This window comes from Trichoplusia ni, chromosome 1, assembly GCF_003590095.1.
Source record: "Trichoplusia ni isolate ovarian cell line Hi5 chromosome 1, tn1, whole genome shotgun sequence".
Lineage (NCBI taxonomy): Eukaryota > Metazoa > Arthropoda > Insecta > Lepidoptera > Noctuidae > Trichoplusia > Trichoplusia ni.
Window position 1 is genome coordinate 14,155,735 of NC_039478.1, and position 26,313 is coordinate 14,182,047.

At 34.2% G+C, this 26,313-nt stretch overlaps 3 protein-coding genes across 3 annotated transcripts; 2 read left to right on the forward strand and 1 right to left on the reverse strand.

Moving 5' to 3' along the window:
• Positions 1-21: 21 nt before the first annotated feature.
• LOC113496574 (meiosis-specific with OB domain-containing protein) lies at positions 22-3,044 on the reverse strand. The gene is made up of 9 exons (XM_026875842.1): positions 2,672-3,044; positions 2,524-2,585; positions 2,304-2,457; positions 2,004-2,084; positions 1,820-1,913; positions 1,313-1,485; positions 811-970; positions 374-476; positions 22-275 (listed from the first exon to the last, which is right to left on the reverse strand). Exons 1-9 carry the CDS (start codon positions 2,916-2,918, stop codon positions 117-119), a joined length of 1,233 nt encoding a protein of 410 aa, XP_026731643.1. The 5' UTR covers positions 2,919-3,044; the 3' UTR covers positions 22-116.
• Positions 3,045-3,391: 347 nt separating this feature from the next.
• LOC113496567 (DNA polymerase delta small subunit) lies at positions 3,392-5,893 on the forward strand. Its single transcript, XM_026875830.1, has 8 exons — positions 3,392-3,891; positions 3,982-4,103; positions 4,207-4,300; positions 4,399-4,547; positions 4,931-5,107; positions 5,289-5,360; positions 5,434-5,670; positions 5,743-5,893. Exons 1-8 carry the CDS (start codon positions 3,533-3,535, stop codon positions 5,859-5,861), a joined length of 1,329 nt encoding a protein of 442 aa, XP_026731631.1. The 5' UTR covers positions 3,392-3,532; the 3' UTR covers positions 5,862-5,893.
• A 514-nt stretch (positions 5,894-6,407) lies between these two features.
• On the forward strand, positions 6,408-25,084 carry LOC113496582 (activating transcription factor of chaperone). Its single transcript, XM_026875854.1, has 5 exons — positions 6,408-6,543; positions 10,034-10,136; positions 10,554-10,687; positions 17,939-18,118; positions 23,850-25,084. The coding sequence occupies exons 3-5, from the start codon at positions 10,573-10,575 to the stop codon at positions 24,602-24,604; spliced, it is 1,050 nt and encodes a 349-aa protein (XP_026731655.1). The 5' UTR covers positions 6,408-6,543; positions 10,034-10,136; positions 10,554-10,572; the 3' UTR covers positions 24,605-25,084.
• The last annotated feature ends 1,229 nt before the right edge of the window (positions 25,085-26,313 follow it).

The window sequence follows — 26,313 nt, forward strand, 5'->3', positions numbered from 1 at the left end:
TTATTAAAAAAGCTTTAAAAATTTTGTACTCATATATTCTGTTTATGTATTTTAAGAAAGAATAGATATAATTCATCAATATCAAGAAAGTAGGTATTGGAAAAGTGGCAAATAATTTAATAAAGCGGTATAGGGTCGGCCTGCGTAGCTCGTCTCAGGCTCAGCACTAAGAGTCGTGGTGGCGATGCTGCTAGCTTAACTGAGCACTGTTCTAGCAAGATGGCCCAGCGGGCTGCCGCACGGTTGTCGGCTGACATCGACTTCAACTGCTGATTCTAGAAACAAGAAATCACTTAGCATATTCTCATAATTTTTTTTCGAGTCTTAAAATACATATGTATATGATTAGTAGGTAGATACTACTATCCGTTACCGAGTATCCTAAAGTCTCCTCTAGAACGTTTATAGGGAGTCGCGCTGTTAACTCTCCGGTGTGATCTGCGAACCGCACTCGGATGTCTTCTGTATTATTTTCTCTGTAATTTTACAGGGGTTTTTGTTTGATTTTATAAAAATAAATTATTTTAATTTTCATGTAGTATGTTTAACGTTCACCATTTTTTTTGTCTACTATAAATCGAATGTAGGGCAAAGATTACCAAGTCCTTCCATAAAATTATCCAGTTAGGTCATTGTTAAATAAAAACCCTTTTTTTAATAAGTTAGGTATTGTAACCATGCCAAAAGTAATGTAGGTACAGCTTATGTACATTAAATGTTGACTAATTACTGGTGGGCTTAGTGGGTTATAAGGAACAATTGGTAAGTAGGAAGTAAGTCGGCCTTAGTGTTAGTTTAGAGCCTGCGTACATAGTGTCGATGTCGTCCAGGTCGAGGTGCGTGAGCAGCGCGTGCAGCGCGGCGCAGAAGGGCGCGGCGGGCGCGGCGGCGCGCTCGCGCACCTGCGCCACGCTGGCCGCGCCCGCGCCCGCCCCGCTCCACGCCGCCCACGCCGCCGCCGAGCCGTCGGCTGGGGGAGGGGGACAGCATGTGGGAAATAACCCCGACAAAGATGGGGACTTATATTCAAGTTTTCAGTAATGGAATGGAAACAACGGATCAAGTGCGGGTCAAACTCCGAATTTGTGAGTTAAGAGCCACAAATTTATTTGGAAAGCAAGCAATTTATGATCGTTATTGCTATCCATTGCTTATACTAGACTTTTGATTCGTTGTTAACTGTTATAGTACCAAGAGGGGTCATCTCTCAAAATTTTAACTGTTTTGCTATCTCGGTTCAAGTGATACAACCAGTTGAGTACTTCTCAAGAAGTTTTTCTCATCTTTTGAGAAAAGGTTAATGGTGACTTACGTGCAGTAGCTTGGTTCCGTACATGCAGCCTGAGAGCCTCAGCGTCGGCAGTGTGCGGCTGATGCGTGATGACGCTGCGCGCGCACGCCTGCACGCTGACGGCGCGCGCGCGCCACGACACACGCGCGTCCGCTATGAATAGCACGCTTTCTAATGGACGCCATTCTTCAGCTCTGCAGTGATGATGTTAAATAAAATTAAATAGGTAGTGACTTTATAGCGTCGTTGCTATTAAGTAACTAAGGCGGAAAATAAATTTTATAATCTAAGCTGCATAAATAGTCTAGCGGTCAGATTTGAGCAATGTGTTGCGACGACGGGTTTAGGATTCAATCTTTGAGGACTCTCGTTCTAAGTCTGGGGTTGTCTAAGTGTGGGTTAGGTATATACCTATAAACTAGATTTGCCGTCTGGAATTTTATCTATTTCATACTTAGAATAATAATTAAAAAAAAATAGACTTGCATACCTATAACGAATAAGTAAAAAAGTAAGTATCTTGTAAACCTTTGGATAGTGTCAACATCAAAAATATCCAAATTTAGAGATGCAGGAGTTGTATTGTCCATGATCTCCACCCCACGAACTGACATATCTAAACCTACAGTCATTGAAAAGAAAAAAAAAATTGTTTTCATTATTAATGTTACGTTATTTTCATTATACAAACCACTTTAATGTAGGAATATACCTGTTCTTGTTTTAATGTTTTTTGCAGGTTTTACTGATTTTACAACGACCAACAAATCAACGTAAACATTTTGGTTTTCATCTGAAATTTAAACATGAATGCAGTATGTTAAAATTCATTTAAGTATCCAAATAAATAAGAACAAAAACAATAATTAAAATAAGGCATAAAAAAAACAACAGCTTCAGAGCCGGCAGATTTGCCTGAACTACTCTGCGGTATTTATTTTTAACTATAAACAAATTTAACAAGCACTACAATTAAATTGAACATGCAAAAAAAACAGAGCTGCTATCAAACCTGGTAATTTCAGCACTTCGGCTAGTCCATAATACGCAGAAGATTGCTTAGTCGGTATGTGCAGAAGTGGTAAATACATGCTGAAAGCGTCACCACCGTGGATGCTAACATCAGACATACCTTCGTTCAACGACAGGTAAAAGGGAGAGGTGACCTTAAAATATATTTTACTGGTAAATCTTTGAACTTTAATTTTATTACTAACAAGAAAATTATTTACCTGAGGCCTATATGTTTCGTTGTCGGCAGTTTTTACACATATTTTCGGAGATGTTACCTCAACTGAAACAAAAACAGCAGGTATAGTAGGTATAAGTTCACAGTGTTTTTTATAGATTGACTCTTTTCGTACAGCGGGCTATATTTACCAACATCTCCTATTAGAAATCGTTCGTAAAAAGTTAAAACAAAGTATTCGGAGCCCCAAACATCGACATTGATCGTATCAATTTCAGAGTCTCGAATGGTGAAAGATGTTACTCCTCTCGATTCTCCGTTTTTCTTTTTGGAACCGACAGTACGTGGACTATTTTTAGCGATAATGATTCCAACTATCAAAGCATTTTTAATGTTAATATTCAAATTATTGAGTCGAACTTTTTGAACTCCCGCCATTTTCAGCAAAAGGTCGTCCTTGCTTTTCTTATTTTCATTTGTGGCTTCCACCCACAGACTATGTATTATGTATATGCTATAATACTAAGTATTATGCAAATCGATTTTAATGTGAGCAAGCGAAAAATAACCATGCCATGTGTATTATATTATATAACTATAAAATTATTTAGATCAAAATGCAAGCAATGCAATGCAAATTAAAATATAAACGACGTACGAATTAAAATAGTCGGTTTTTAAAGTTCAAGCAAAATGGAAACATGAAAATAACTATTTGTATTAGTTCTTGACAAAGGACCTCGACTTAAGTAATTTCAAACAATCCCACAAGTTTTTCAATCGTAAGAATAGAATTCGCTATACTACAATTTATTTGCGTTAAAATTAGTCTGTGGTGTCAGTAAACTAAAAACAAAGAAAATGTTGTCAATGTTTAAATGAAGACATTGTTGTGTGTAGAAAAAAAAACATGACATTTCATTTGTCAAGATAGTGCCAAATTTGAGAGGAGTGCGCGGCAAATCGTATTTTTGTTGAATGTTATAGAAAATTATCACTTGCTCAACTATTAATTTAAAAAGTACCTTAATATTTAAGAATAAGCACTGATCATGTTATTTAAACCTCAAGCTAGTACTTCAGATAAACCAAAACAGTTTAATTCACATGAATTGGAAAGACAAACTGTGGAATACACGGACTCATCAAAACGGTTTTATCAAGTAGCAAGAGATTTTTCTAAGCAATATGCTCACATTTATTCAGCCCGGCTGATCACGTTTCGAAATATTTTAACACCAATAGTAAAGAAGAAGTGGTCCAATAATCACAAGATTTTAAAATTATGTGAACTTCGTGACAAAGGCACCACTTGTGTTATAATAGGAACACTGTTTAAATTTCAAGAATTAAAACCTAGTATCCTGAAGGAGCTATCCGATCAATTAGAAATAATACCGCAACCCACAAGGTGAGCGACGTGAAGTTAAAAGAAAACATAAAAAAGTAAGGAGGTATTTAGTTCCTTACATGCGAAATTAACTTTTAATTTGTGTTCTAGGACACACTTTGTACACGATTCAGACAGTTTAGTCTTAGAAGATGAACTCCAACGAATAAAACTAGCTGGAGACTGTATTGATGTTCATCAAGTGGTAACTGGTGTGGTCTGTGCTTTGCTCGGTAAGGTTATCAACAAGTTAAATTGACTTTGAACATGATGAGATTGTGTGATAACATTTCAAACCCATGCAAAATATTTAATTATCTAAATATAATGTTATAGGTTCTGAAGATGAAGATGGCATTTTTACTGTTAAGGATGTATGTTGGGCTGGTTGTGGCATACAAAAACCCTTACCAAGTATTAGTGGAGACAGGTACAATAAGTTTCTTCCATATGCTTTATTGCTGGTTTTCTACCTGTCAGCCATCTTTATGTACCAACATAGTGTATTAATGTAATGAGTAATTGCAGGTATATTGTCCTTATATCTGGGTTAAACACATCACAAAAAGCAGATCACATGTTTTCAATGCATTTGCTTGTGGAATGGTTGTCTGGACTTGCTGGAACAAATCAATATCAAGAAGAAGTTTCAAAAATCGCCCGAGTTATAGTAGCTGGTTAAGACTATTTTTTACTATAATAATGATTAAACATTCTTGTATTATAAAAATATTGATGAAATTAAAAATAATAAACCATAACTTAGTAAAATATGATGCTGGTTGAATATGGTTGAGTAATGACACAACTGTTTTATAATGAAATGAATATATTTAGTTATAAAATACTTCTTATTGAAATAGCTATATTAGTATATATTAGTAATATTGATGAGTTCATTCCAAATAAACAAATACAAAACATTAAATGCAAAATCATAACAAATATAATAAAATTACCTTCTGTAACTTCACTAAAATTTCATTATGATGATCAATTTTTGTTACTTATAAGTTATTTAAAAAATGTACCAATCTTAGTGATAATGATTTATTTTTAGGTGGAGTATTTGCAAGTCACTCTAATGAGCATGCAGTCAATGAGGCAGACTTCTTTGCTTCAGTGGAGTTGATGGATTCCTTTGCTGCTGCTGTCAGCGCTGTGGCACCTCTGGACCTGATGCCTAGCAGTCAAGACCCCAGCGGGATTATGTTGCCTCAGAAACCTTTCCATTATTGTTAGTTTTTGTTTGTAAGACTATTGATGGCGGGCCAATTTTGTTTAAAAGTAATTTAAGACAAGGCTACAGATTTAACATACCCATACTTTTTTTGTAATTCCACTTGTATGTAACCAGGCCTATTTTTGTTTTTTTAAATGTAAAATATAAAGTTTTAATTTTGTTTTTATAATTTCAGGTTTATTCCCTAAAGCTATAGAATATAAGTCATTTAACCGTGTCTCCAATCCTTATGAATGTGATATAGGAGGTATGTATTAGTTAACATAAACCATGTTTATATAAATGCCACACCTAACTAACTTAATTTTACATTGTTTTAGGTTTTCTATGCTTAGGGACATCTGGAGAACCTATAAAAGATATTATGAGGTATAGCAAGATAGATAACAGTCTGGATGTAATGAAGAAAACACTTAAATGGCGAAACATTGCGCCAACTTGTCCTGACACTATACCATGCACTCCTTGCATAGATACTGATCCTTTCATAATGTACAATTGTCCTGCGATATACTTTAGCGGAAATTGTACCGAATTTGCTACTGAGATTTATGAAGGTACTAAATCTTATTACATAATTATTTACCAAAGCTACTGTAGCTATAGCATTCATTTTATTTATCTTCCAGGTGATGGTGGTCAACGTACGCGCTTAGTCTGTATTCCCGACTTCTGTGACACGCAGACTGTTGCCTTGATTAATCTATCCAATTTTGAATGTTACAGCATGAAGTTTTCATTGAATTAGCGTACTACAATAATAAACATCATCAGAAATTATGTTTAGTTTTCATTTTGGGTACACCTTTTACTCACCGTTCGTTTAGATATACAGACCAAGACAGTAAAAAAAGTACAATAGGTATGAATTATTGAAATCTGCGTATAGCTACATCTCTTTGGTTGACGTTTAATTTAAATCTTTCAACATGCCTAAGTTCAAATAGAAAACAGTAAATTGTTAAAACGACCATCGGTGTTTGTTTTTAAATTTCGGCCCGTACAGTTGTAACCAATAGTCATAGAAGATAATTTTTGTTACATTTCTACGTTAAAATTCTTATTTTATATAGTTTACCAAATTAGATCTAAAATGTTGATCAAATTTGCAAACAACCTGTAAGTAAAGATAAGCGTTAGTCATTTGTTACGCAAATTGAAGAAGCTATTGCATCATTTTGTGAAGAACCTAGAGGGCGCTGATGTAGCAAATAAAAAATCTCATATGGCAACTCTGCTTCTTTCATGCTTTGCTAGCTAGCGTGTTTCCCCGCCCGACCCCCTTGTTGCCCCCTTCTATTACTCACTCAATGGCTCGCAACTAGTAGACGTGTATTTGTTATTCCCTTGCTATAATTGCGTTCAAGATGGGTTTCTAGTACCTTAAGTTTGCACACCTGTGTGTGCCTTCACACGTTATAAAAAATGTTGTAAGTAAACTTTTATATTTAATTTGTTATGATAATGCTTTTACGAGTTTATTGTTCTACGTTGCATTCCAACCAATTATTTATCAGCTTGTGTACAACAACGCTGGTACAAAGTGTAATAGTTAATATATTTTTAACAAACCATAGTATTACTAATCGTTTTTTTGTTTAATTAATATTTGCGCTACTTATAGATACAAGAATCGCCTGACATAGTTTGTAGTATCGTAGTATCAGCTTTCACCAAGTTGCGCGGGAGATCTATCATTACGACACATTCTGTCTGCGTCTATCATACAATCATAAGTATGCTTGTCGCACGTGTACTACCAGGTCACCAGTTATCTTATGTTACAATATTGTTATCATTAATTCTATTTTATGGTAACAGATTTCTGATATCCATTCTTTATAACTCCCTAGTAAATTAATACCATAACGGTGACTATATGCTTACAACTCTTAGTTAAAAACTAAGATTAGTGTTAGCTTCAACTGTATGATAAAAACATGTTTGGAATATATGGCTGGCCCGCTATGGCAGTATGGCCTGAACATTTGCTTCATATACTTGAGTGAGTGCTGTATGACACAACTGCTAATGAAGAATGACTAACAATGTTGTTAAAAAGTTAATTTAGACAGAATCAAACAAGCATCAAAAAATTATCTTGTTATTGTCCGGTTAATGCACTGACATCACAAGTGGGTTTTCCCATTTTTAATAAACATGAGGAAGCCAGTTCTTATTTACAACATACAAATTTTTCATTTTATTTAAATTGATGGTCACATACACTTAATTGATAGAAATATGTAATTATAATGATATTAATTGCTTATTGAAAATGAGTTTTATCAAAGTGTATGTCACTATTACAGAGATTAATAGAGGTATTTTAATCAGCATGATTTTGATGTGATTTATAAGTTTATTTGTAACTTCATTTTCATAAAAAATAAACATTTCTATTCAAATTTACCATGACAATTAAGTAAACAAATAAACTTAATATTATGAATCACAGCAAATTCATGTTAATTCAACGTCTATAAAACTCAAAATATACATTGCTTTTGGCTCACCATACAAAATTTGTTGATAGGCATCATTGTATAGATGTATTTTTTTAATTTTATTTTAAAAGTGATGTAAACAGGATGTTGATTACTGAATATCCTTATCAAATAAAAAAGCATTTAAGAGCCCCGACTTGTTGGGCAGCTTAATATTATCAAGAAAGTAACTTGAGATAATGAATGTTCTATATTTAAAAAAAAAATCCAACTTATCTATTTTTATGTCAATAGAAGCTTTGTTTTCGATTTAAGTAAATATACTTTATATATTATTCCATTTAAAGCTGTTGCGAAACTAATGAACCACAAAACAAGATAATTTGGTATGATAGTTTCTATTGCAATGTAAAAATTGATCTTTTAGATCAAAATATGACAATACTCTAAGAGCTGATTTTTTAATCATCAGTTAACTTCTATCTGGAGAAAAATATGGTCATTTGACATATTTATTTTCTAAACAAAAGCTGTCAAAACGTTAAGTATATTCGTCAGATAAAAGTTATCGGGCGATTGAAAAGTCGGCCTTAAATTGGTTGTTAAGTCTTTTACATTTTTAATCCTTTATCAAATGGTCAGGGCACTTCAATATCTCCGTAAATATAAAACAAAATTGTTTTGTATTCAGAAACAAAAGCTATCAGAAACAAAATTTACACTATTTGCTGTTGGTATATTCTCTTCCTTTTCCATCTCATCTCACTCCAAATCCGTTCCAAATTACCCTGGTATGTTTTTATTTAATGGTCACCTTTATGTTTAATTATACACATTGTGCACACATAAATATACTACAGTAATTTATTGACTTTCAAACTCATTGGTAGTGGGTGCAAAGCTAGTACATATTTCAAAGTATTGTGTAACCATGGCTTGTTCATGTTGAAAGTCAATGCAATCTAGTGTTGTGACATGGCGAGTTGAAATGTGGCGGTCGTAATTTGTTATAGTATGTAGATATACGTAAAAATTTATAGAAGGCAACTGAAGCAACTGTAATTCGTCATCAATGTATATAATCATATTCATATGACGCTTTATTTAAAGTAGGCATGGCTTTTCTATAATTACTGATGATGCTCGTTTTGGTACTGAGCTCATATTATTATATTTGTTTTTGAATTGGTTTTATTTTATCGACTTCAATTCAGAGAAACTGCTTTTATTAAAGTTCACAAGAGCTGTGGAGGTCATCATTATGGTGCAAGAAGTAAATGATGTACATATTCTGATTGATTTTACTTTCAATGTTTTGCTATTCTACACGAGCAGTGACGGACATTTCATGTTCATACAATTGTTATTTACCGTTGAAAGTTCTAATTTAAATTGAAATGGTTTTAAAAACTGCGTCCCTAATGCAGTCGCTCGTATACAGGTGCATGACTGGAATACTTAAGTTCTTAGTTTAAGTAAAGTAATATAATATATATCCTTTTGTCTATACGACTTGATAGTTACAGACTAGCCAATGCATATTGTATGACGTAGGACTACTGCCATGTCTTGAAAGTGCTATATTGCGGGTTTTAAAGAGATATGCCGTCCATTGCGCTGTCACACTTCCACAATCATAATTAAATACTTTGACGTGGTGGTAGACCGTCTGACGAAAGCATGTACCTAAGTATTAGATACAAAAGTGGTTATAGGCCTCATTCTACGTATTTATTAGGTTCAAAGTATTACAATGGTTTGTGATAGTGATTCGTTATTCAGCCTAGGTAAATACAGGTTAATGCAGTTTTAGACCGTGCCTGTTTCGGCTAAAACAAGATCAGCTAGTACCCGCCAACATGTGTTCGTATATTTACGTCACTGGCTGATATGCAATAACATAACATTCGTAAATAGCTTACAGTAATACTGCGTATAGTTCTTAATAGTAAATCAGATATCTTGATTCTCAACAAAGATAAACAACGTTGGCAGCAGACAAAAATACACAACAATACTTCTTTTTGGAACCATGTTATCTTATCTCCGTTACTTTTTGTTGTAAATTGAACTTAAAACCGTTTACTAATAGATAATTTAACATCAACAGAAGCCTTTAAAGAAGTAAATTACGTCATCATCCTATTTTTAAACGAAATTCTTGTCGTAACACAATTTACAAATAATATGTGAGTATATTGGTTAAAACGTATTTTAATAAGAATTTTAACGATATCCATATATTTATGAAGCGCATTGTTCAAAATTGTATTTTGTATACTTATTAACTATAAATATACTTATAACTGTATAAACTGCCAGGTAGGTAGTAAAATGTGGAAACTTAGTGGATCGTTCATTTACTAATAGCATATTGTGTATCTAGATGTATTATAAAATGTACGATTGGTTTTGTTCCCAAAAAATGTGTTAAATGCTCATCTGTTCTAATTACGTCTTTGTTATGTTTCAGTGCCATCATGGCGCCCTCACCGGACAGCTTTGTCCTTCGACAACAAATTTTATCACCTTTATCATCGGAATCTGATCCTGCCGCACTTGCTATTTCATCTGTGGTAAGTTGAGTTTTATTTTAATAATAAAAAAAAACTAAACTTTCATTTGTGAAATGTGAGGTTTCCAGGCGTTCGGATAATGCCGGATATAGTTAAGCTTTCATGTAAATTCTTTAGAATTAAACCAGATTCAAGGTTATAATAAAAAAAGAAAGATTTTATAAACTAAAACTGTATTACCGAAAATACTGAAACCTACAATAACGTAGGGTCCGGCTTTTTTGCTATAATATCCGGCTAAACTGGCTGGTCTGTCCGGCCATAAGGTTTGATTACCTAACAACCCTAAATCAAAGTTATCAGAACAGAATAAATGAAAATTTCAGTGCTTGCCTAATTTAGCTCTAACAAATATAACACTTCTAAAATGTAATGTTACAAATTTTATTATTAAAACGAAAATTAATGCATTTTCAGAGTTTGCATCTCTCCAACGATGAGTGCGAATCTATGGGATCAGTTGCCGGCTTCGGCCGGCGCCCTTCTTACTAATGAAGAGTGCTTTATGCTGCTCGATGCTGACATCGATCTCTTCCAAAACAATGACTATGGTACGTATAAATCGTAGGAGGATTAAATATTAACAATAGGATCACAAAAAAACACTGTCGATAATTTATTGTCAGCCAGTACTAAACATATTCTCAGGGATGGTATAACACACGGGGTGTAACTATAGATCACTTAAAACTGTCTCTTTAGACAGTACATTTTGAATTAGAACAATTCATACAGAATGCTTAAGTTGTAAATGTTGTTTTTTTTATTATTTGTTACAGTATAATAAAAATATAATAGCAATAAAAGATGGAGTATCCACTTACCTCAATGAGCTTTTGATTAACTAGGCTGTTTAATTTGTTGTAATTTTGATAAAAATGCGAAATAAGTTTTATCTTTATTGTTGCTATAAAACGAGACGAATAAGAATTATTTAATATTAACATAAACGTCAAAAGTTCCACGTCGACACATTTCTCGTCATTTTAGATGACATAACAATGTTGTACGAAAATATGAAAATTCGTTTTCATCTGGCAATTTTGCATTAGAGCCGCCAAACCTACGTCATACCTTAGAATGACGCATTTCTTTAGATGGTTACAAGGCTTAATCTTACTGTTACATATTGTACATAAAATTGTGTTCATTGCACGCGCATTGCTTTCATTTTACAGTTTTTTTTTAAATTTGCCTCGTTTTTGTTTATACTTCATTCAGGAAGGACAACTCGTGCGTACTATTACGTGTTTTGTACCTGTTCTTATCTGTGAGATCAGTTATGTATTACGGTAAGAAAAATAAATGTTTGTAAAAGTATAATAACTTTCGTAAGTCGTAAGAATTTTTAATTATTTATTATTATGAATGTATAGTTAACAAAGTTAAAAATTATATTATTGAAATCTTAGAGAATAGGATATTTATGTTACGTTTCTCCTATTTTCATCATTAATGTGGTGTGTACATACTTATGCGTTGTGTTAGTATAGTGTAATTTAATGTTGGTAAATCTAATAAATAAAATTGTAATAAGAGAAATGTGCCTGCAGTATCCACAATTTACAATAACATCGTATATTATATTATAAATGCGAAAGTATCTCTGCCTGTCTCGCTTTCACGCCACTACTACTGAACTGATTGAAATAAAATTTAAAAGTCTAGAGCCTGAAAAAGGATATATGATGCTACTATTTAACTGGTAGAAAGAGTAGTCGATTCTTTTTATTTGAATGGACTGTGGAAAGGCATTGAAATTTTCCTAAAATATTTTTAATTTAAAATGTGATCATGTTCAAAGCGGTATTTGGATACTTTGGATTTTAAGGAAGGGTCGGGGTGGGGTGTGTGGGGTTACTGGGGTGGTCAGAGCTAAATTTTATCCGGGCATTCCATTCCAAAACAGAAACCACCCCGCGCTTTAAAATGAAGTCCGCGCGAACGGAGTCGCGTGCAACAGCTAGTACAAACTATATTATTATTTCTATATTTTTAGTACATAAAAGTTGAAAGCGTTATTGCAAATTCAACTTTAAACATTATAGGAACATCATTGAGGATGAAGTCCATTTATTCAGAAAAAGATTCAACGTAACCTAAATGACCGTGATAATATTATGTTTGTTTTTCCTCATTGAAACACATCGACAAAAAATTCTTATCTTGTACAAGCGTTCAACAAGTTTTTTTTTGATCTAGGATGTAAGGCCTTGACAAGCAAGTATGTGTTTAACGTTAACTACTACACTACGTGTTACAGTAGTCGGAACTGATGCCGGACGAAATATTATAAAAACCGATTCAGTAAGACTCGGACTCGCAACACTGAGGCACAATTAGGGCTAAAGAAAAACTATCGGGTTGTTAAGAACTAAATTTATTTGTCATCCAGTTTATGACTGTTACAACAGCTTAACCTCTTTGAATACCTTTAGTTCGAATATACAAATAGCCTTAGAAATAGGGTGCCATATTAACCCATTTAATTTTAGGGGTATTTCGTAAAATTAAAAAATGGGTTGTTTTTATTTCTTTGAAACTTCATAAGTTTGGTATAGCGATGGTTGGGTAAAGAGGTCTTTGACACATTGAGACTAAAATAAATTATAACTTCAAAGTCTGTTGTGCACATCTACATGAATAAATACGTTTCGTTTTCATGTATTCTTAGTGACATTTTGATGATATTGTAACGATACAGGGTTTTCTTACAATAACTGTGAGAATTTCTATCAAAAGACACTCACCGACACCAATACGGGCCTACTGCATTTTTTTAGTACCTTTTTTCTGCAATAAAATGTAGGAAGAGAACATGGTCAAATTATCTAATATCGTAAGTCAATTGTCTATTAAATGTGTTATCTTGATATTTGATTACGGCTTAAAGTTAAATAAAATGTTAGAATTAATTTATTTGGTAACTAAATAGGTTCGAAGAAACAAACAACGAGTGCTGGGATTTACATACTTACTGCTTTTTTTTAAACAACTAAATACTTTTGCTTTTACTATTAGGATATTAATGTTAGTATAATACATACTCGTAACTATTTTAGAGTTCTACTCTTATAAATGTTTGATTTCTAATTTTCTCACCGTTTAGTTTCATGAGGTACATCAGAGGGCTGACTACCGATTAAAGGACTGCTACCGTTGTGAAAGAGAGTTGCCTATACGCGCGTCTCGCTTCCAAAACTTCGTAGTTTTTCTATAAGGAAAGCTGGTAGGATTTTATTTTGTTCGATGAAATACGACGTGATGACGTATTAAGTAACTAGCAATTTTTAAAGTATACTCAATAAAAACAAGTTAGATTTTCGTAAAAGTTGTTAGTTTCTACAACTTTATGATTCTACTGTACGAGTGTATGCCACTCATCATCTCCGAAACTGCTGGACCGATTTGAATGTTTTTTTACTGTAAACAAAAGTATACCGAAACAAAATTGAGATGGATTGATCACGTCCTAGATGGATTAGATACTCCAACCAGCCCGGCTTTTCGAAGTTCGGCGGATCAGTTATTAATCATTTATTATCATGCATGAGAATATTTAATTGGACGTATTATCAAAGTAGTGGAAAAAATGGGCATGCTATTTGTGCATGTTTTCTGTATTTATTATAAATCTATTTGTAATGAGCACGCAATCATTTAATTCGTGGGAAGAGCGTGAATGCCTTCCTTCCAAGACCGAATAAAATATTGGATTTATTACTAAAAAATAATATTCCACACTAATTTATTTTAACCAGTTTAACAAATTATCTTTATTTGACTTAACCAGATATTGTTCTAAATTTAAACTATCATCAGTACCTATGTGTAGTTAGCTTGTGTTATGTTTGAACCAATAGGAGCCCAAAGATAGCAAAATTCAGCCGCACCTACCAGTACGGGTCACAAATAAGACTTATCGTGCACTATCACGTTGTGATATTCTCTTGTTATTATTTCCAATCATCGTTAAAACGTGTTTTTAATATAATATTATAACACAGAAGTTGGTACGATCAAAGCGCAAGTCATGTGTTCACATTGACTATTTTTTCCTACAAATATAGATCGCGTAAAAATATTATTTAGTCTTATTAGGCCAGTGTTATCAGTTCGATTTTGTAGGTATTCTCAGGCCAATGTCTCTGAGAACCTAACGTTATGTAGGCATTTTAGAATATTTAATTTAAATAATGTTCCGTCTATAAATATAACGAATCTTATCCGAGTTGAGCAAAGATCATCACGCAGTAGATGCCTGAGGAAGCACGTGGTTGCGGAGGCAAATACGACACCAATGTGTTACAATGGCTGGAAAATTTTAACGATTTTATTGGTTGATAATGAGGCACCAACGCCACTGATTGGTTGTGTCGGTTTTATGTCATGATCTATGTAATACATTTGATATCTAATGATCACACCTTCAACACGAGAGAGATCATGAGCTGTTTTGTATTTTCATAAGAATTGCTTCTTATTTTCCTCCAATTAAACCTCTCACTCCTATGTGATATTTTGTTTTATAGCTTTAATCTATTAACAATCTGGTTATTTATTACGAGTAGCTGGTATCGAATCATCATGATTATCATAAATCGCTTATGAGAATGAAGATAGAAAAATAATTTTGATTTTTAACAGATTGTATTTTTCTGTGTAACATAAAGTTTTTATTAAGTACAAAAAGGAAACTTTATTTAGGTCGGTTATTCAGCATTTTAGTGAAAAGTATATTTTTTAACATAATTTTAAAATTATAGTCAAGCTCTTAATTTATGAACTTAAAATGAACGTGCCCGACTCCACACGCTGCTAATCGATGACCTTTTGGGCACTGTCAGATAAAGTGTGATCTCGGTAATCTATGGAACTATTTTACGTTTATTGCGTTCCGACGTAAGCATGAGGTTGTATTCTTATATTTTTTTCAGATAATTGTACGATAAAATAACAAAAAAAAAAAAACAATCCTTACAGGCTACCTACAATCTGCACTATGCAAGGTCCTGATTTTTACGCTAATACGGATAGCTAATTTCTTTAAACATACCCCTAGGAGGTCTGCTTCAGCCGGAGCCGCGGACGATGTAATGATACTTACATGATATCCGTTGATTTGCCATAATCAATGCATAAGCTACTTCTATATCAGAAACCATTATGAAGTCTTCTTAAAATATATTAAAAAAGTATTGATTTGGGTTTCACATATCTATAACTGCTAATTTTTAGTAATGTAATTCTGCCCAAAAGCAAATTGTAAACTATCAAGGTATGAAAGCAATATACATAAGTCATGGTTGTGGGTAGTTTGTATGCTTATATAACAGTACCTCCCTCGAACAAACGACGTAATACTGAGGAGAGTAGATACTTTATCATAATTCCCTCTATTGTTATCAGCATCCGTAATTATCTCTCTTGACCGCTTGACACAACTAATATAATTAATGTGGTTTATTCCTGAAGCTAGCACCCCCACGAACTCACCTCATGCACAAAGATAATGCGTTAGGTCAACGCGATTATAATATTCCAGTTGGGGTACTGCCACGAATAATATTCAAAATAGATCATAATTAACCTGTCAATAATACCGGTAATAAAAAATAGCAATTAGGATAAAATCAAAAACCAGCATAATGTAAACTAGAAAGTTATTTGCCATATAATGCTCATCATCAAAGACATTAGATTTCAGTGTAGCAGTTGCTTGTCAGTTCTACTACATTGCATAGGAATAACGATGAACACTAATAATCAAGTGAAACGTGACAAAAGTATTTAACGGTCCATCTAAAATGGTAACGTGTACATTAATCTATACTCTATACTAATATATAAAGCTGAAGAGTTTGTTTGTTTGTTTGAACACGCTAATATCATTAACTACTGGTTCAAATTGTTTTTTTTTTGTGTTCAATAGACATCACGCTGCAACTAATAGGAGCGAAGATACAATGGAAAATGTGGTAAAAACGGGGAAAAGTATTCATCTTTGAGGGCTTCCGTTCAAAAATTCCTAACGTATATCTTTTAACCACACGGACGAAGTTGGGGGCAACAGCTAGTGTTCCAATAAAACTATTTTAAAATCATCATCATCTTTTAGGATCGTTGCTAACTTTTATGTTCAGAAGAATATAACATCACCATAAACTAACCACAAAATTTGACTACTTTATTCACCTGCTGATTTTTTGTAAATTGGTAAACCTTCTAACATTACCCGTTCAGTAACTGATGAAACGTTCGAGAAGAATCATATTAATTACTTAATGTATAAAATATTCTTGTTGCTATGTTGAGAACGTGGGTGTGTCTTGACAATCACTTACTTGGCTAGTGATTGTAGTTTGGAGATAATAAATAACGTCATCAGGCATCTTCTAAAAACATATTTGTCTTAAGTTACTGGCCTCTGCCCATGTTTTCAATTGCATATCGCCTGTTTGCTAGTTTCCATTATTTATCTTGTTACCAATGAAAATATGTTTTGACATTTAATTTTATAACATGTTGTTTGTCTTGGGGTGCATACGGAATATTTCTTAAGGCGGGGACCCTTTGATAGTTTAAGTTTACAGATAAATAGTACTTATAGTTTTTTTTGTTAAAACTGACCAATTGAGCGCTAGCAGCAGAGTCTAATTGAAAGGCGCCATAACCAACTTCAAATCTGAGCTTTACGCATTATTCCTCGGCTATCCTGCGCTAATGCTAATGATGATGAAAATTATGTTTTTTTTTTATATTTTCTTTCAATGGTTGACATAATATCATATACCTAGTCTTAAGGGTCTTATCACCGCCAATGTAAGAGATTTTACAATTTATATAAGATAGGAAAACTACAACATCATAGAGAGAACGATAAAGAAGCTTAATCATTCAACGTTTATCTGAATACAAAAAAAATTGTGGATATTCTAATTGCTGCTATCTTGACCCTAACGATATATGAACGTAATCTTAAAAAATAAGATATTAATGGACATTGTGAAGATGTTTTTATAATAACAGAAATTATTGTTATGACATTATCGCTTAAGATTTAAGGCATCACGACATCTGGGCGTTACTTTGACGTAATATCGTGCGACAGATACGGTTCATATATATATTGACGTCTTCTCTCTTCATGCTGTATTTTGTACATTACTTATCTAAGCTACTTACCTTGAAGCTTCTTCGACTTATTTATTCGCATCGCTTTAATTATTTAAATTATTAATTTTGAATGAAAAATAGTTTTGTTTAGTGTCTAATTTACTATAGTGCTAAAATGTGTTGTTATAAAAGTAACGGAATGTGTGACCTGTGTAGGGAGTTCCAGTTATCCCTTCTTCAAAGTAAGAAATTAGAAAATATTAATCTTTGATTTTATTTGTGTAGAGGAAAATTAGATGCGTTGATAAAATAGAATAGCAAATATGTGAAAAAATATTAAGTGGGCTTATATTTACAATCATAAGCTAGATAATTAAAAAAAATGTAAAGTGTAAATTATATAAGATTCCATATTTATTAGGTATTAGAAATAACCGTAAATTTACCGATCATCGACACTGAGTTTTTAAAAATAGCCGATGTTTTATCAGCCTTTTTTTTGTATATTTTATAATGTTACGAATTAATTCTTATTACAGCATTCTTCAAAGCAAACGGGAAAACTCACACTTTGCGTTCTAAATGCGTACATTACATGGCTCTTTCGAAATAGGCGAACCATAACCTGAGCCGTGAACTTTAATTTAATAATGTTTGTGCTATATGAACAATTTTTTTGTCGACAGATCTACTTAAAACCTTCCCAAACGCTGCACCGAAGACCGAACTGTACGACGGTTACCACGTACAGGACGACGGAGACGTGTCGAGCAGCCTGTACCCGCCGTCCCCGCCGGAGATCAAGCCCAGTCGCGCTGAGCTCGCCAACGATCTTCTGCAGCAGCTAGACAACAACTGCAAACAAGGTATGTCTCTTAAACTCATGTATTGTAAAATACCATAAGTTTACCTTTTGTCCTAGTTGTTTCTAAAGATTTTCCTAGTTCCTTCTTCCGTTAGTGCAACTTCGGTTGACGAAAGTCGGCGTCCAGCAACAGTATTAGAATTTATCTTTACCCTTTGCAAGGTAGCAAGAGCTCAGTTTTAGATAGTCCCCGGTTAATGTCGGAGAGGCTTGTTTCTGCATTCGACTCGTTCTCGAACTATGACCTTTTCTAGTTTAATTATACCACGTTTCAGCTTAATTTGCTTATGCACATATGTAGAAAATCTTATAGTATTCAATAAAATCCATTCATTCTATTCTAAATCAAGCGTCTGTAAGTAATGATAACCGCAATTTATATAGAAAATTGAGTATGTGGTAGCAAGTTGGAAAATTAGCATAGTGAGAGATATTCTGCGAAAGAGACGTTTTACGACCAGGGGACATTTTGCTTAAGATACGTTTTGCGCCTGAGCCATCTTTTCACTGTTCAGTTTAGATTAATATGGTGATTTTATGTAACGTTGTGCAACATTTTCTTTTCTAGTTACTTATTTATCAGTAGGAAATAAGAAAATAGCTTATGTTTCGGTCCGGGTCCATATATCCGCCTATAATTCTAAAATGCTAATAATTTGGCATTTTATCAACTAGACTACTAACGAAAGTACACAAATAAGGAGTGTAATTCCTTATAAAACAAGTCCTGAATAGGTTATCTAGTTGACAGGACTATTTTCATACATTTATTCCATAGGTCTGTTACTGTACAGTTGCAGCAAGCTTTAAATTCCAAACGGTTTACCTTTAAAATGTACTTTATCAAAACGAATTAATGTGAGGCGTCAACATATTATAGCGTAGTCGATGTGTAGACAGGTAGTAGGGTATATAATGGCAATAGGGACTAAAAAATATTGGTATATGCCTGTATATTTTCTATTGCCATTCTGTTGACTGCTAAGGCCGCATGACAAAATATCTCATTTTTACTTTGTACGACTATATTAGCAGGTAGTTTGACTCATTATAGGTACACTAAGCACGGTTACGACCGCACGCATCGACCAGCAACGAAGAGTCTTCCTTTATGAATTTGTTAATTTACAAGGGAGCTTGTAATCTGCATACACCCTGAATAAATTAAACTAATTAGAATTTTACAAGAGCAAAAGTCAATTAATATTTCTAATGTTCTTACTACAACTGAGTTTCATGAAATGAGAGAGTGATGTGGAAAATTATGAGTTATCTGACACACCTCCCCAAATATTTGATGTAGCTCTACTAAATTGAATTATTTTGTTTGCCATTTACTATCTGATTCCATTATCAGTCTAAAATTAAATTATTTATATTTACACATAGTGGCACCAATTGCAAACAAAGAAGTATGATACAGAAAGTAGATAATTTTTAAAATTAGGAATTGAGACTAATTTTCGGCCAGAGTTTATCATCTATTAGAACTGTCAAGTTATGTACTACAACTTTCTTATTTCTGAAAGATAAGATATATCACTAATATTCATATAATCTGAATTTCTCCATTCGCATCAATGAAATGAAGAAATGGTGTTTCTTAAATACAGTTAATTGCAAACTTAATTATCTACCTACAGCATCAAAGAGGATGTCGCAATACTAAACCAAAAATAAATAAAAAATATGTAAACTTAGATAAAGACAATTTGTGACACACCTCTAATCAATTTATGTCACTGTCTGCTTGCGTGATCGTGACTTTATCGTCAGCTACTAATTAGCAATTAAATAAATATTGCACTGGACAGTAAAACTTAATAGCAATCTGATAAATCGTAGACATATCACATATTAGTTAAAATAACAAGGCGACCAATGATAGTTTGTGGCAAAGCTTAAACACTTCTCATTGGCTATTAAAAATTGCCCCTCTATTTTTATTGGTTCGCATTTATTTTAACCACCTATATGATAACAGTAGGATGATGAGTCTCGACGGATTTCCCGTAGCGGGTCACTTTGGGTAGCTATGTCGTTACATTTTTAAAAGGTTTTTTGTTAACAGTTGAGCAGAACCTAGTTCTGAGATATAGGTAATATTGCATAAGATAAAAAGCCACGTAAGTGATGCGAAATAAAAGCCACACCACAAAGAATAGTTTGACTCTTGCGAAAACTTGGGTATTTAGAATGCTGATGTAAAGGTAACATAAACCGCAGGGGCTTATAAAATCCATTCGATACACATTCCGCGACAAAATTATTTGCTTAAATGTTGGAAACGAATAAAACATTTTAACTTTGTTTTTAATTAGAGGTATATTAATATATTTAGTTATTTATGCTTTGCCGTTATGTTTAAACCTAATAATAATTATATCCCAATAATATCGGTCTCATCATAGAATTATTTACGGCGTTGACGTAGTAAGGCACGGGACTTAGGTTGTTGCACTGTTGATTGGGACATGGAGTAGGGGCGTCGATTATTGACACATATATCCAAGCATAACGTCGTGATGTTATGAAAGCATTGCTACATAACTTTGTTCTCTTTTATTTTAAAACTGCCAAACTACTTTCACAAAAAATGACATAATTGTTTCTTCAGTTATAGCATAAAGCTGTCGTAAAATAAGAAGTTGATTTTGTTCTGATTTATCAAACTTGCTATATTAATATGCTTGCATTGGTGTTTTGGTTTTTGTTATCATAATTTCTGAACCCACACGTTCAGCAGCACTTTCATTAATGAACGAACTAGCTGGTCAATTTGACACCTAAAGCCTATAAGCATTTGTTCAGGTTTTAGGCGTGTGATGTGTTGTTGCTGCAATAAACTGTAAATGTGAACTCCGTATTGCACATTAGTTGTGTATTTATTATGTTGCTCGCGGAGAGCGGTGGTGGGGAAAGGTGCTGAGGTCCGCGGTCGCGAGTGGTGTTGCGCGCGCGCGCTCAGTACTAACTTGCGTCGCGCCGCGTTTGCTGGTGATCGTTGTTTGTTTTTAACCCGTGACAATAAATTCGAATCGAGAAGCACATTTCGAGCGCTCGCGCTCGCGTCTTAACCTATGTCTGCCACCGTCGATGAGCCGTCTGGACGCCGTTAGAATGAAGTGCCACTATCGTTGCATCTGGAATAAAGAGATAGTTTTCAATTCACAAAAACTTGTTAAAAGACGTTAGACCTTAAGGTTTGGCCTCTGAACCTTTACCGACGACCATTGCTTGTACCACGAGGATTCCAGTTTTTTAGAATACCACTGCCCTTATAATCGTTTTAAAGTTATCGTTAGAACTGTATTGTAGCAGTAAGGACATTCTTGTTTGGAATAGTAAAGCTGTTGCTTATACATAATTGGACTTCGTGATGGCTCTGGCAGATATGTATGTTGGTAGGTGTTTTATTTTTATTTATAGTTGACATTATTTGTTTTTGTGACTATTTTTCTATCGTCAAGGTAATATCAAGGTTTGTGTTGTAGGTTATTATTGTACTTTGTTTTAGCGACATTGAAATTTAACGCTAGTTGTTTTCACACTGTAAAAAGTTACTATCAATTTAGTTCAACTGTTTACTCTAATTAAGTAACTAGACACATTAACAATTCGACTTGGAGCGATAATTCAACTGCGCAACAAACTTGTTTGTTTCGCACGACGACATGGATACAGTTTACTCCACTTTACCGGAAACATTATGACGTATAGCGGTATCAATAATGAAGGAGAGACAATGCTAGCTGCCAGATTTATGCATCTTCTATAACGAAGTACTAGAGTACATTGTAGCTATACATTTTAAAAGTATAATTCAACCTGTATGACATGTATGATAGCATTGCATTTTTCGTAAGCTTGCATGTAGTACGAGAGACTGTTATTTATCGTTTATCGCATCAGTATTCATGGATGGAATTTTTGTTACTCAGCTATACTATAGCTTGCTTAGGTTGTGTGGTACAAGTGACGTGTTCATGGCGTGTTCCTATTACACAGCTATTTAGTAATAAATTCCTTGTAACTGAAATTTAACACAAGAAGGCTAAATGATAATTTGTAATCTGAATTTATACATTCATGTAGGTCTATTTACACAAATTGTTGCGAAAGAGTGGAATGGCTTGTGAATAGCTATATACTGATTACTTGGGCCGTGTTTTACTGATAAACCAGTTCGCTCACAAGGCGGCCTCGCTCGCTCGCCCAATAATTAAAGCGACTTATTGACCACTTGTTTCCATTCCTACACATTGATACAGATATGACCTACCAATACACCTTTCGAATGCAGGACAAATACATTTTATTAACACGTATTGTAAACGTGACAAAACATGGTTGGCTTTTTATTTTTATTGCCTTGATCCAATTATTTGTGTTTTCTTGTCGTATAATGCACCTAATGAAGCGCATAAAATTCGAGTACGTATTGTATTGATGAATTGAGCTAGACGAAATGAATTACTATAAAACCTAAGATCGAAAAAGGAGAAATCCGCACCAAATATTTAAGGAAACGCTTTTACTTCTTCTAGGATTATGATACATATAAGCTTTATGCTCGTAAGAAAGTACTTCTATAGGTATAAGATGGGCAACCAACTGAAATATATTTTAAGTAAAACACAACCTACCGTTATAAACAACTCTGATTCAAGGCATGACTTAAAAAACAAGGCTGAATAGCTAACTACATTGAATATTTTAAGTTATTTATTTCTAACTATTATAACTGCACGCTTGCTCATAAACATGTTTAAAATAGATGTTGACATCGCAGTTCGAATTTATCTCGTGATTTGCTATCGAGGGCGCGGTGTCACCGAACTCTGATTGTGCAGGTTTATCTGGGGTCAGAATGTTGCAGTGAAGGAGCTACGTGACAGATATTTGTCGTTAACTTAACATTTCTTGAACAGTCTTATTATAACGATAAATCTATAATGTTGTAATGGTTGCCTTTTCTCAGTTTAGAGCCTGCCACACCAATCTGAACAATTACATCCAATTGATAACTGATTGCGTAGCCGATGCCGCACGCCGCGTCTGTTTGTTGCGTTTAAATTCTTTCATAAATAGCTGTCCCTGCTTTTTTGTTAGCCTTATAAACTGTCAAAAGACATTCTATATCGATAATACTTTCCTAAATATTTTTAGACTACTTTCCACTTTTCTATGCAAAAGTCTAATTACATTTTTTATAGTAACTTTGATGAGGATAATAACAATATTTATTCGGTCTACAATACAACTCGAAACTAATTTGATTGTTGTGTCTTGTTTTATTAATGAACATTTAATAAAGGATAGATGATAGAGTAATTATTGATTGAACAATAGCCCATCACTTGCACAGGCACCAGACCTGCGTGCGACATGAGATATTGTTTATTTAGTTCAGGGTGGATACCTACTTTGCATCTTTGCTTACGTATCGACGCTTATGATTTGAATAATTTATTAGTTTTGCATTTATAATTTTTCATTTAATGACGACAACGGAATTTTCCTCTCAAAAGTTTTAATGACCGTATACCGTATAATTTATGTAAGATCTAAAAAACGGTTATTCCATTATATCAATACAAATTGTTAGTGATAAAAAAATAATATTTATCTTTGAAATAATGTTTTGCTTTTGTTGTCACATGTTTTATGTGGTATTAATAAGAAGAGAAAGTCATGTTGAATGCAAATAAAGTTGTTGTTTATACTTACAGAGAATATCTTCTCCAACTGGTTGGAGGAGAAAGCGGAGCTTCCTATCTACGACAACATCTCGCACGTGGCGGAGCCGGCGCTGCCGCTGTCGCTGCCGGTGGCGCCCAGCTTCTCCGCCCCGCAGCCCACTGAGGAGCTCCTCAGGGAGTTCGAGACTGTGTATGGCGCCGTCGAATTGACTCATCTGACTCCGCCACAAAGTCCTCCCGGACCTGCAACCCAATTGTTGCTGAGTTACGTCCAACAAGCCCAATGCGCCACGTATGCTCCCGCTCTTCCCCTCGTGCCCTCACAAGACCAGTGGCCGGTGGCCGCCCCGCTGCAGGCGCCGCCCGCGGTGCCCGACTATGACTGCGGGTTTGACGATGTCGAGGAACTCGTCCGCCATCGCGCCGCACAGCTCACTTCCCCGGAACACTCTGGAGGTAGCGCAAGCGTTTCTCCTCAATCATCACCACCTTCATCACCGCGCTCATCCTGCACTGATGATGAGTGGTCCACGCCTTCAAGGCCAAAACCATACTCGCGCCCCTCGGACGACCGTCGCTCTCGCAAGAAGGAGCAAAACAAAAATGCTGCCACTCGTTATCGCCAGAAGAAAAAGGCTGAGATTGAGGACCTTCTGAACGAGGAGCAGCAGATGCGTGAGCGGAACTCCAAGCTCAGCGACAAATGTTCCGACTTACAGCGTGAGATTCGTTACCTTAAAGGATTAATGCGTGACCTTTTTAAAGCTAAAGGTCTAATTAAATAAAACCCCAGCGCCGCCACCTCCAGAGCACGGAAACTGTCAATATTGCGCGAAAGTGAAGCGCACATTGTGAACACTGTTCATAAAGAAGATTTAGGAGTTTTGTATATTTTTGATGATAACTAACATTAAGATATATTGATATTACTTGTTTGTCGGATAAGCAGATCTAAACTTAAATCGAGCAGCACTAATCATTCACTTCATTAGTAGAAGGTTACAAAATAACATCAGAGAAAATAAAAGGTGGCGCCTTTCACATCTTTCATTTTTCTTTATTTTTAGAGGATAGGTTGCATTCATTGAAAAGAAAATATCTACGTACCGCGAGCTTATCATTCGCGATTGTTCTTATATATTTTATGTACATAACATCAGATTTTAAATCAAATATTATATGCAAAATCCAAGACGAGCATTTTTTGTTGATCTATGAATTTTTGATTTTATGTTTTCTTTCAATATAAGGAATGCGACGGCGGACTCTTGTTGTTTTATTTTTTAACATTCCGTATCAATTAGAATAAGTTTTTCTAATTATGTTGTCTATTGCGAGGATAACAAACCTTAATACTCTAATTGGTAGTCGGTAGCTTCCACTAATCGACTTGCATAATCGCGACTGACCTCAATAATGAACAATAACTTCAATTATATTGGTATTGAATTATTTATGAGGTATTAGAAACTAGCTAGGTTTTTTTTGTATTTACCTGCTATCCAGATCCATAAAGATAAGAAAATTCTAGTGACTAATTTAAGTTTTTCATCATAAGGTTGGTAAATCAGTTATAAATAGTTAAGGAAAATATAATTATAGAGGACCTCGATTATAATGTTACATAGTTGTATTATTACTTAGTTACTTGTTATTACTGAGTATAATGGCTATACTTATACAAATACAATCCAATTTAATGACTATTCGATTATAATCAGAGTTGTGACAGAATTTATTGACAAATCAATACAGCAAAAACATGTTGTCATTAACTTAGATAAATAGATTGTTATTCAGCACTTTATGCACGACAAAAGGAAACATATACAAAAATAAGGACTAGACCAGTTGAGGTCGAGTCGAGGTTGATCGTGTTTCTGATGGCAAGGATTAAGTCCCCAATTCACTTTAGACAAACGTATGTACAGTCAGCGCCAAAAGTCGATGAACAGAATCAACTTTACAAAACAGCTGTTCACAATAAAATGCCATAAGTTATAGTCGTAACTGGGAAACAAAATAGAATGTACACTAGAAAATTTACAAAAGTCGTTAAACACGAGTATTTCAAAAGTATCTGTGCACTAGTATTCCTAATGTCGCTGCACATCATTCTATCAAAAGTCACTAAACAGCAGAAAAAACAAAATTAGGCTAACAAAGTATATTTTTAATGTTGCCGTGACTGTGTTAATGTACCTACTTTTGACGCTTATGTTGTTGAGCTACTTTTGGGACAGTGCTTGCTGTATCTATATCAATACAATTTATAACTATAAAAATGCTGGACCGATTTTGATACAATTTGAATGGAGTGACATTTAAAAACATGGCTATTTAGAATTTTTTAATCCATTGAAATGAAACTACTTTTACGGATTTTACCGCGGTTTAATTTTAGATTTTAGTTCCCGACGTTTCGACACCCTTGCAGGTATCATGGTCACGGGCAGACTGAGATGGTGTTTGTCTTGACAGCAGATTTTGCTCT

Coding starts and splice junctions, on each gene's coding strand:
- LOC113496574 (XM_026875842.1), bottom strand. CDS start 2,918: ATGGCGGGAGTTCAAAAAGTTCGACTCAATAATTTGAATATTAACATT. Junction 2,586..2,671: donor ATTTCTAATAGGAGATGTTG/GTAAATATAGCC, acceptor TTTTTGTTTCAG/TTGAGGTAACATCTCCGAAA. Junction 477..810: donor CTGGACGACATCGACACTAT/GTACGCAGGCTC, acceptor GTAAAATTACAG/AGAAAATAATACAGAAGACA.
- LOC113496567 (XM_026875830.1), top strand. CDS start 3,533: ATGTTATTTAAACCTCAAGCTAGTACTTCAGATAAACCAAAACAGTTT. Junction 5,108..5,288: donor TCAGAAACCTTTCCATTATT/GTTAGTTTTTGT, acceptor TTATAATTTCAG/GTTTATTCCCTAAAGCTATA. Junction 5,361..5,433: donor TTATGAATGTGATATAGGAG/GTATGTATTAGT, acceptor ACATTGTTTTAG/GTTTTCTATGCTTAGGGACA.
- LOC113496582 (XM_026875854.1), top strand. CDS start 10,573: ATGAGTGCGAATCTATGGGATCAGTTGCCGGCTTCGGCCGGCGCCCTT. Junction 10,688..17,938: donor CTTCCAAAACAATGACTATG/GTACGTATAAAT, acceptor TTTTGTCGACAG/ATCTACTTAAAACCTTCCCA. Junction 18,119..23,849: donor AGACAACAACTGCAAACAAG/GTATGTCTCTTA, acceptor TTATACTTACAG/AGAATATCTTCTCCAACTGG.